The 11365-nt window shown below is 37.1% G+C and overlaps 1 protein-coding gene across 1 annotated transcript in view; it reads right to left on the bottom strand.

Moving 5' to 3' along the window:
* Positions 1 to 7844: 7844 nt before the first annotated feature.
* ASCC3 (activating signal cointegrator 1 complex subunit 3) overlaps positions 7845 to 11365 on the bottom strand; it is a 361903-nt gene continuing 358382 nt past the window's right edge. Inside the window, exons 41-42 of the mRNA XM_017515926.2 lie at positions 8746 to 8921; positions 7845 to 8650 (exon numbers count right to left, since the gene is read on the bottom strand). Of these exons, the coding sequence (XP_017371415.1) occupies positions 8503 to 8650; positions 8746 to 8921 (324 nt within the window). The 3' untranslated portion in view covers positions 7845 to 8502. The remainder of the gene's footprint in view (positions 8651 to 8745; positions 8922 to 11365) is intronic.

Here is an 11365-nt window from a genome sequence, read left to right as displayed (position 1 = left end):
ATTATTCTCTGTTTCTGGTAACGACAGCCCTATATTAGAAGCCACTAACATAATTTTTTCTCCTTATTTTTTGGTTAAAATTAGGTTTCAGAAGTTGAATAAAATCATACTGTAAAAATAGTTGCTTCTGAAAGAAAAATCAGATATTTGCTTTTAAAAGGAAAGGGTTTAGGTTTTTACTGAATATATTTAAATTGATTTTCATGCTTATACAAGCATGAGAGCAACATGACTCCCAGAAAGATTAGATAGAATGGATATTGCTTGCAGCCTTAAGGAAAGTACATTAATAATTTTAAAGAACATTACAAAATTTGCTTAAAATTTTCATTTTACTCTGGGTACAACATACCTTATGATCCAAACACTGAGAGTATGAGTTGCCTCCACTCTTACTCTAAAAAATTGTTCTGCTTCCAGAGTGATCCATTTCTGATTATTTGGTTATAAAAAATGGTCCCTAGCAAGATTCTAAAGTTTGTCCTCAGAATCCAGAGGGGTAGTAATAAAGCAGTCACACTTCAGCTCTATTGTCTGGATATCCTAGGTGCTCTTTACTGTCCATCAGAACATGTTCCCAGAAAGTGCTCTCAGAAGTAGTTCACATTCCCATGTGAGTGCTGAGCTATACATGTACATGTATTTTGCATTTTGACAGGTGGGAATCCTGTGGCAAAAAAGGAATGGAACACAAATCTCCCTCTGGGCACAACAATTTTTCCATTTAGGATTTGGGTAGAGATGGTGAGGTAGGGCTCTTAGCTTACTGCCCCATTGACACATAAAATAAATTCTGAGGATGAGTTTTTTTGTCATTTATCATATCAGACTTCCATTTACATTATAGTCACTCTTTATAGTTCTTTATCATTTTCTAAGCATTTTCACATAAATGATTCATTCAACAAAACTGATTAAACACTTGCTGTGTGCTAGATGCTGTGTGTACAGGAATGACGTTCACTGCCCTTCTTATTATGATGGAGGCAATGACTTTGAGAGAAGCCTGGGCAGGTGATAACTCTGTTTTTAGAGGTGAGGAAATGGGAGCAGAAGAAAGTTGATCAGTTATATTGTCCTAAATCTTACAAAATGTGGCTGGATCACCAAATACAGCACATGGTGAGGTAGCATTTCAGAACCTCATTAAAAAGAAGCAAAAATCAAGCCAGGCATGGTGGCGTGGCATGTGCCTGGGGTCCCAGCTACATAGGAGTCTGAGGTGGGAGGATTGGTTGAGCGGGAGGTTGAGGCTGCAGTTAACTGTGACTGCCCCACTGCACTACTCCAGCCTGGGCAACAGAGCAAGACTGTCAAAAAAAAAAAAAAAAAAAAAAAAAAAAGAAAGAAAGAAAAGAAAATAAAATAAAAGCCAAAACCCTGAACTGCTTCTCTTGATACAGCAAACTCAGCTTAAAAACAAAATTTATTCCTTCCAGATCTCTGGAAGGAAATTGTGTTCTAATAGGCAAATATCATGTTTTCTGATAGTAATTACCAGTAAAGTAAAACAGGTAGAGTTGCACATTCCTGGTAGATGACCTGTAATTAGCCCACTTTTGAATGTACTTGAGGATATTTGAAAGCTCATTTGAAGTTATTGGCATTCTTTGTTAAAACTGCTATTAGACACTTTCATGCAATATCAATTTCAGACATTTAAAGAAATATGCAAGGATGATGGGTGTCCAATGTGTCCTGGAGCCCAGTGGAAAGAGACAGCTACGTTGAGGCAGATCATGTTTAATAAATAAAGATCTCCACTGGCAGCTTGCTTGTTCATTATTTTATAATGCGTTGTGAAGATTTTGTATTTTTTTTCTCTCATGTCAATCCAAACTTTCTTTTCTGTAATTTAAACATACTTTATTTTTTTGGTGACATTTTGTTTTTTAAATAATAACCTATGCATGCAATTTGACTAAAAAGCAGTCACAAACCTAGAACTTACACATTCAAATAAATTGAATCCTTTTAGGTGAATAAACTTTTAGGTGAACTTCTGGAGAAAATGCATCAATCTTGATGTGTTGACATAAAAAACATTTTTAGAACCTTTTGATTGCCGTTAGTGTCATCATAAGAAAAGCTGTCTCATTTTTTATGGCAGTCAGTATGATTCAGTGTTATTAGCTGTCTCAGGAATTATTTGGTTATTTCAGGATCTTCATTCATCCCTCAAAGGAATAACATTTGGCACTTTCTAGGCCTTTTAGAAAAATGAGCCATCAGCTGCAGGTAGTTCCAAAACCAGCTGGAGCGATCTTCTACATCCTGGAAAGTACAGTTCTCTGAGGCCAAGAACCAGACACACTTGGGATGGAAGCTCACACATGAAATTCATCTTAGATCAGCTCTGAATCCTCAGTCATTAAAAACTCCTTCCAGTACAACTTGGTACCAAAAAGTATGATCATTCAAGGTGACTATACTTGTTTTCAATGGGCAGGAGTGCACTTGATTAAAGTTTCCTAATACTGTGTCTATAAGTTAACCATTCCATGGAGACTTCCTGAAGAGCATGATGGACTATAGATCAAACCACGTTGGTTGAGCAGAATCATAGCACCTCCTTCGAATTAAAAGTTCTTTGAATCCCCCAAACCCATGTTTTCTTACTTGTTACTTTTATTACTTGTGTGTCCTTGATTTTACTGGGACTTGCTAAGCCATGTAGATGCCACTCCTGCCTCAGTCCCCCCAGTAGCTGGAATTACAGGTATGAGTCACTATGCCCAGCTAATTTTGTCTTTTTAGTGCATTTTAAATAAATTCTCCAAATCATAGGGCAATAGAAGAATAACAATGCAAATTTGAGTATACATTCAAATGTGGCTGTCCTTTTAGCCAAAACTTGACCTTGGGTCAGCCTGTATCTAATATCTGAATAGCACCCCCGCAAGATCTTTCTCAAATTGGAATGCAAAGCCTTGGGAAGAATATTCAACAAAATAGAATCCCTGAAACTTCATTTAAAGGCCTCAAATTTTAACTTGATTTTTCAGAATTAGTATGTAATGCTCCATGATGAAAAGTGAAAGGACTGAAGCTGAAATTGTGGGACTAAATCTTTCCAGAACTCATCATACCTGTCCTTCATTGCTTAAAAAACAGGCTTCCAGGACAACTTGGACTCAGCTATCATTTTCAGCATTTTTGAATACCTGAAAATAATATAACTAATACTTATTAAACTCAAAATGTTTTTATCTCCTGTGTTGCTTAGACTTAAAATTTATATTTCTGAAGTCAGAAAAAGAAAGCTAATCCAAGGGCTTAATACATATCTCTGAAGCCAAATTCTATATTCAGTAATACTCAGTTGAAAGATATGAAACTTAATTCAGGTTTTTAAGAAGGTAGCTCATGAAATAATTTCTGCCTACTCATTTTGGATTATTCTAAAGACAGAAGGCCCAAAATTATTATCACTCTATATTCTTAACCATATGGCCGTCCTATCTGGGGGTCTTTTCACTGTAAATAGCAGCAGTGATGGAGGGAAGGAAAGACTCTGCTGAGAGAGAGACAGCTAAACTTCAAGTGAGAAAGATTGATTCTATGATCACTGGAAGTTTTAAAATATCTGTAATACCTAAGATCCATTACTACACAAAACTCCACATTCTCCTTTTCCATAAGGAATAAGAATCATCATCATAAAACTACCTATTAAGTATACCTTATCTGTTGACCAAAGATACAAGACAGTGGTTAGTACCTTGCTTTTGGTGAGTGTGAGAGTAAGTGTAATCTCTAGAAGAATAGGTGGTTAACTGTGTGTGTGTGTGTTGGGGGGGTAGTTTGTAATTCCCATGTGCCTCTGTGTTCATTTAGTCATTCAAAAAATATTTATTGAGCGACCATATGCCAGAAAATGTAGGTCCTTCTTTGTAGCAGTGAACAAAAGTGACAAAAATCCCTGCTTTCCTGAAGCACAGTTGGAAGAGAGTAATAATAAACCAACACATATTTTCATAGTGTTGATGGAGAAAAACAAACAGGAGAGGGAGATAGGTCTGGTGGGTTTGCCATTTAAAATAAGATGGTAAGACATATGGGTATTAGGGGCAACAGTCATCCAAATGAAAGAGAATGTGAATAAGAATGGCAAAGCCCTTTGCATTCAACAAGCAGGGAGGTGACTCCTGTGGTTGGTGTGAAGCAAGCAGGAGGGTCAGAAGGTAGTGCGGGGAGAAGGCAGCACTGTGCAGGACCTTGCAGGTACTGTAAGGATTTTAGCTTTTATTGTGAGATGAAAAGGCACTGGAAGCTTTTGAGCAGAGTGAACTCATGATCAGACCTATGTTTTAAAAACTAATTGTGTAAAAATTAAAAAGGGGCAAGAGTAGCAGCAGAGGCCAGCAAGGAGGTGGAGTGGATAGGGTGGCAGTGGGGAAGGTGGCTGGATTTCAGATAGATTTCAAAGGTAGAGCTGAAAAGGTTTGCTGACAGGTTAGATGTAGATTGAGGTTTCATAATTAAATTTCTATTAGATTAGAAAAGCAGAGTCAGTAATGACTCTAAAGTTTTGGCCCTGAGCAACTGGGGGTATGTGTGGAGCATGTGCTTGGGAAGTGATGCGTAATTTTCTAAGGCTAATGGATTAAATCACAAGAAGAGGCAGTCAAAATTTAAGGGAGTGGTCAGTCTTCTATATTTGGACTTTATTGTGTTGTTGGTGTAAAGGGAAGAGGAGACAGATGATTTTTGGTGACTGAATATCCCACCACTGTATCCTCTTCCCATCAAAGCCTGCAGTGGGATTTTAAAGTATGAGAAGGGCTCCTGATTCACATCAAGGAAATACGTAGCTTCCCTCTTTAAATTTTCTTATTACTGGGGCTGAAGGATCCCCACACTTAAAGTCTCCTGTGTTTTGGTGTCAGGGGTCATGGGGATGTGAAGTTTGTTTGTGACAGTTGAATACCAGTTGTTTCTAAATGCAACAAGGGGAAGGCCTGTTAGCAAGGGAACTGGAATCCATCTTGCCTTGAGTAGGATTAAGGACAACCCAAATATTGTGGGAAATGTGTGAGGAGTTTTAGTTTTTAGCTTGATGGTGGTAATGGTGGGGATAAGGGCAAATACATATATTTGTATGTGTACAGGAATGAGGGTTGCAGGCGAGAATGTTGAAACGAAACAAGCTGATTCTTACCAGTTCCTGTCTGCTCTATCGTCATCTTCTTCAATGCAGGTGATAACACTGGATCTTTGCTGAATGAAGCCTGTAGAATCACTTTCTTCATTCACTGCCTCTCCTTTCTTATTGCCCACTCTGGCCCTTACCTCCTGAAATCTCAGCTTCTTCTCTTTCTATTTAGCTAAACTTACTCTTTACAATCATCCATAATCCACCGCTCCCAAAGTCAGGAGCCTTAGACTTGGTCCCTGACCTCTTGTCAGTATTTAGCACCCACCGCCTACCACAGGCATGGACGCATACCCTGCCAGGCTCCTGGCTGTCTCCTCTCTGCACTGGCTGTCCTACTCTCAGAATGTTCTTTGTCATAACCTCTTCTGGTCCTTCCTGACTACTTACTGTAGTTAGATTCTGAATGATGTTTCCTTGGCTTTTCTGTTATACTTCCTTGCTTGGTCATATCATCTCTACATCTAGGCCAGATTAATTTTCATAAAGAAAGTTCCCACACAGTCAAACCCTGACCTCTGGTGACTTGCCAAGAAATTCCATTGTATTCACATAAGAGTTACAATCTTTACTCTCTAATTTACAGTCACTTCACAGACTCCCCTTTTTCTTGCCTATTGATCCCTTTCATGTCTCTGAGAATGCAGACCTAGCCACTCTAGGCTAGGCTAGCTCCAAACCTTGTTAATACTATTCTACCTGGAAGGTCCTCTTTCGTCTGTGCCTTCCCAATTCTAAGCACCTTAAAAACAGCCTACATGTCCTTTCGTGATTTTTCTAAGTAATATTTTACCTCTGAACTTCCATAGCATTTCCCCCCATCACTAGTATCACTTCAATTACTTTTTTATTATAATTACGAAAATCTTTTCATCCCCAGGCTACCCTTTTTGAAGGCAGGATATGTTTCTGATTCATATGGGTATCAGATTATGCAACATAATGCCTACAAAAAATCCTTGATGGAAACTTCAATTATTTTGAGTTGATAAACTCCAAAGAAATATGAAATGACCTGCCATGAAATCAGAATCGTACAGTGTAATAGCCAGCCCAGAGATGCATGATCTGAGATAAGTGGGCTATGGGTATATCAGTTAAGAAAGCACTTTATGATACAGCCCACTGAAACTTTTTATCAAAATATTTCTCCCCACAAAAACAACCCCCCCCTAAAAAACTTTAGAACAAATGCATTTTCTCAATATCAGGATTTGGAATTATTTTAAATACTGGCAAAATTCTTGGCCAGTTATGAGAAGTTAATGACTTGCAGATCTGAAAATAGTAGTGCTAATCTGATTATGTTGGCATATATCATAAGACACATTTAACACTAAAATTTTTGTTGAGTAATGAGTGTGGATAAAGTTGTAGATAGGCTGGGCATGGTGGCTCACACCTGTAATCCCAGCACTTTGGGAGGCCGAGAAGGGTGGATCACCTGAAGTCAGGAGTTCGAGACCCGCCTGACCAACATGGAGAAACCCCGTCTCTACTAAAAAGACAAAATTAGCCAGGCATAGTGGCTCATACCTGTAATTCCAGCTACTCGGGAGACTGAGGCAGGAGAATCGCTTGAACCCTGGAGGTGGAGGTTGCAGTGGGCCAAGATTGCGCCATCGCACTCCAGCCTGGGAAACAAGAGCAAAACTAGATCTCAAAAAAAAAAAAAGTTGTAGATAAATGGTATGGTCACTCATTGGAATAAGATTAAATTTTTCACATTGTTTTTCTTCTCTCTACTGGGTACAACCAAAATACTTTTATTGTTCCTATGCCCTGTGTCATATGTCCAGTAAAGGAGACTCCTCAATTCCCCAAGTCTGCTTGCTCTCTAATAAAAAAGAATGATGTTGGTAAACATGAAATCAGTGAGATTATTTCCCCTCAGGTTCCTGTACGGACTGGTGATTGTTATCTATATATCTATACATAATCTTCATTTTCTCTTACTTCGACTAAAACAATGGTTAAGATATGAATTCCAATTAGGAAATAAACTTTGCCAAAGTAAAAACAGAGCAAACTCTTTATATGAAGTAAATTTCTGAGACTAGAGTCCTTGGGACATCTCATCCTCACTATACTTGGTTTGCTCACAATAGTTACTTAGATTTAATTTTGGGAAGTGAATGCCTGGTTTCCCACAACCTATTTTTATTTCTTCTACTTTTTTATTTAAGCATGGAAAAGGATATACACAAGCAATAGGTTCCAACTTCAGAAACACTTAAATTCTAGTACTTGTAACAATTACATTGGAAAATGTTTTAAAACAATTCATTTTAGGGCTAAAAAAACTGAAATTATTTCACAAAGAATTTCATTCTACTAGAATGCATATTATATAAACATTGAATTTTAACAAGTTTTTAGTTTGAATAAGTATTTTTCAAGATGGAATTTGTTGGGACATAGAGAAATTTTCTTTATTACAGGTGAAAACCTACGCAGAGGGGTCAAAATTTTCTGTCTCAGACTTGTCCTGGAGAGCATAAATACAAAGAACTGTATTATATAATCTGTACATGTCACCACATGAATTAGATTATACTTCTCTCTTTGTGTAAATAAATATGTCAGAAAGAGAATGGAAATAAAACCTTGAAGTAGAAGGGAAAGAAAAGAAGAACAGTTGAGTAAGGGTATATCATGGAAAGGAAGCAGAAGAAAACATTGAGTCAGCTTGTCTTGAAGTAGCACTCTATATATTTTAATTCCCAGGTAACCGCATCTACATTTTCTAAGATCAATATATTCTGTTTTCTTTGATATCATCATTAGGCTCCATAATATAATTTTACATCATATATTATTACAACATTTATGACTATAAGAAATTCTTGAAGCTACTTTTACATGTGATCACAAAGTATAAATTTTGCTAACAAGACACACTGTGTATCACCTTACAGATTTATATTTATGTTTTATGCAGCAGAGTTAGAAATCTGTTACAAGTCCTAACACTGCCACATCTCAATGTAGTTTTCCTTAAAAAAGAAAAAGCAGCCAAAATTCATGTAAACAGTACATTGTGAGATCTAAAATTTGATTGAGAGCTCTGAAATGTCATCTCAAATATACACAAATTAAAATGCTTTTTCATCTTACGTATCAAGAAACGCATGAAGATAATGTTATAAAAGGCAACAGTTGTTAAAAGGCCACTGTGGTTAATTTTATGTTACTGGAGTCAATACTGCAGCCACTGTCAACTTCCTGGATGGTTGAGGTTAGAAGTTGATCCTTTCAAGGCAAACATTAAGTAATTCGATGTTGTCTAGATGACTGAACAGCCAGAATTCTTAGCCGCTCCTTTCAAATAGATTGTTCAGGTCAGGTTACTCTACTGCCAGGTCAGTCAGGGCATCAGAGACCTCAGTGTTAACCTGTGCAGAAAGACTCGCTTGTGTAACATTGAGATAGATGTCATACTGCTGGTCCAGGCCAAGGTAGCAGTCACTCATGAAATACAGTGTGTAGATATACCTACAATACAAACATAGAAGAAACATGTAAAAGCACTTTTGTAATCATAACCATATATAATTCTTTCAGAACTTCAGTAGTAGGATTTTTCTTACCTTCCAGGTATTTCAGGGGTATAAAAAGAAAGGGAAACAACCTGATGATTTCGAATATATCCTACTCTTTTCAAAGCAATAAGTTCTCTCTTATCTACTTCTCCTAATATCAAAAACCATCCTTCATCTTTTGATTTGGGAAATCGAGGAGTAACTGCACAGCTCTCTGGCTTTCCCTGTAAACCAGAAAAAAAGATACAACATTAAAAATATCTAGACTTTCTAAGCCACTTGGTTGTAGTTAAGAGGTTATGTTGTCTCACTTGAAGGCCATACATCAACATAGTTCAGCATATCTATCTGAGATGTTTTAAATTTTCTTCCATTCTGGTTTGGTGTCTGTGACATGCTGTTATCTAACTTACTTCAAGATTCTCTGAGCATATTACAGACACTAGTTTGTGGCTATAACTATCAGAATATTTGGCCAGTTAGAATAAAAAGCTCTGGATCTTGACGTCAAATTCTCATGCTATTCCTACAGTTAACTTTAATATCACATTTGTAATTTAACAAATTGAGACATAACCATGTTAACCAAATCTTCCAAAACCTTATTCACAAGAAACTGATGCTTAAGAAAGCAAACAAACAAACATACAAAGCTATCAAGACTAGACTCTGGACCTCAAAATGATGAGTACTATGTCAAATACATACTTTTCCCCTCATCCAAGAATAAAAACTCATGTAAGAAAGTATATATTCTAATATGGTAATATTAAATAATCCCTTCTCCGAGAAATGGGAAATTTTAAGTCAAGAAATTTGTAAAATATATTAATCACTACAATCTAAGATTAGATATAAACATAATCATAGCATTTGAGGTCTTTATTTTAGATCAATTTTTATAAAATGCAAGATTATTCTAATGATTCTTTAAGACAATAACTTTATAGCATAAAATATACTAATAATGATATATTCTCAGACTTCACTCAGTATTCTAGAGGGAGATGTTTCACTTACGGTATTTCAAAAGAAGGTCAGAGAGTAATATATTTTTGCAGCATTCAGAAACAAAAGTTAGAGTTTTTCTGGCATGATTAAATTTTTAAGTAAAATATTAAGGTAAAGAAAACATAGTTTTCCCTCATGATTTTACCTTTATGATTATTGCTATTTTTATGATTTTTACTATTATTAGTTTATAATTATTACTTTTTTTTGTAAGTTGCAACACATTAAGTCATCTAAAAAATGCGCATACTGCTGGGCACAGTGGCTCATGCCTGTAATCCCAACACTTTGAGAGGCCAAGGCAGGTGGATCACCTGAGGTCAGGAGTTCGAGACAAGCCATGCCAACATAATACAAAAAATTAGCTGGGTATGGTGCCGGGAACCTGTAATCCCAGTTACTCAGGATGCTGAGGCAGGAGATCGCTTGAACCTGAGAGTCAGAGGTTGCAGGAAGCCGATGTTGTGTCCTTGCACTCCAGCCTGGGCAAAATGAGTGAAACTCTGTCTGAAACAAACACACGCTCCTATTAAGGTTGGGTGTGGTGGCTCATGCCTGTAATCCCAACACTTTGGGAGGCAGAGGTGGGCAGATCATTTGAAGTCAGGAGTTCAAGACAAACCTGGTCAACATGGTAAAACCCCGTCTCTACTAAAAATATAAAAAATTAGCTGGGTGTAATGGCACATGCCTATAATCTCAGCTACTCAGGAGGTTGAAGCGGTAGAACTGCTTGAACCTGGGAGGCAGAGGTTGCAGTAAGCCAAGCCTGGGAGACACAGTGAAACTCCGTCTCAAAAAAAAAAGCTAATATTAAAGCCTCTGAAATTCCAGAGGCTAATCAGCTCATACTTATACTGACAGATTTTTAGAATTAGAAATCAAATGAGATGATACTTGAAGGCACAATACTGAAAGAATATCTTAACAATAAAAAGTTACTGATCATTTTGTGTGTGAGAACAGACGGTACAATACTAATGAACTACAGTTTCACCCCGACGGCTTAGTCTAGATACAGGAAAGCCCTGAATCCACTGGGCCAAAAAGAAGACAAATTTTTTCTTATTTTAATTATTATGACACTAAAAACCAATCTGCCCACATGCTGTGTACTACTATTCTTAGAGGACCAGATAATTAATTTTGGTGTCAGAGGCAAGAGAAAAGAGCATAGCAATCTAAAATAAAAATACTGTACAGTTTTGGCCCGTATGAACATTGACTAAGCTCGCCTATGCATTATAATGAAGGACACAGGCAGATGTGGCAACTGAGGCTCAGAGAAGCTTAATGTCTCATTCAAATTCATAGAGCTAAGTGGTAAAGATTCAGTCTCATCTACATCTAGCTTAATGTGGTTCCTGTATAGCAAAGTGTCTCTAGGGCAGTACTGCTCAAGCTTTAATGCCCTTAAAAGTCACCTGGGGCATTGAGTGAAAGTATAGATTTTGAGATCCCTCCCCTTGGGGTTCTGATTTAGCCAGTCTGGAGTGGAGCCAAGGAATGTGCACTTTAAAAGTCACTCCAGGAAATTCTGCTGGACTGAGTCTGTATACCACACTTTGAGAACAGTACTTTAGGCAATAGATTCTTATGCAAGTTAGATTTTCAGTGCTGAAAAATGGCACATAAAAAGAACTCACGAATTTCAAAA

Source organism: Cebus imitator, unplaced genomic scaffold (assembly GCF_001604975.1).
Source record: "Cebus imitator isolate Cc_AM_T3 unplaced genomic scaffold, Cebus_imitator-1.0 Scaffold566, whole genome shotgun sequence".
Taxonomy (NCBI): Eukaryota; Metazoa; Chordata; class Mammalia; order Primates; family Cebidae; genus Cebus; species Cebus imitator.
Note: the sequence above shows the minus strand (reverse complement) of the source record. Positions and strands in the feature narration are given on the sequence as shown.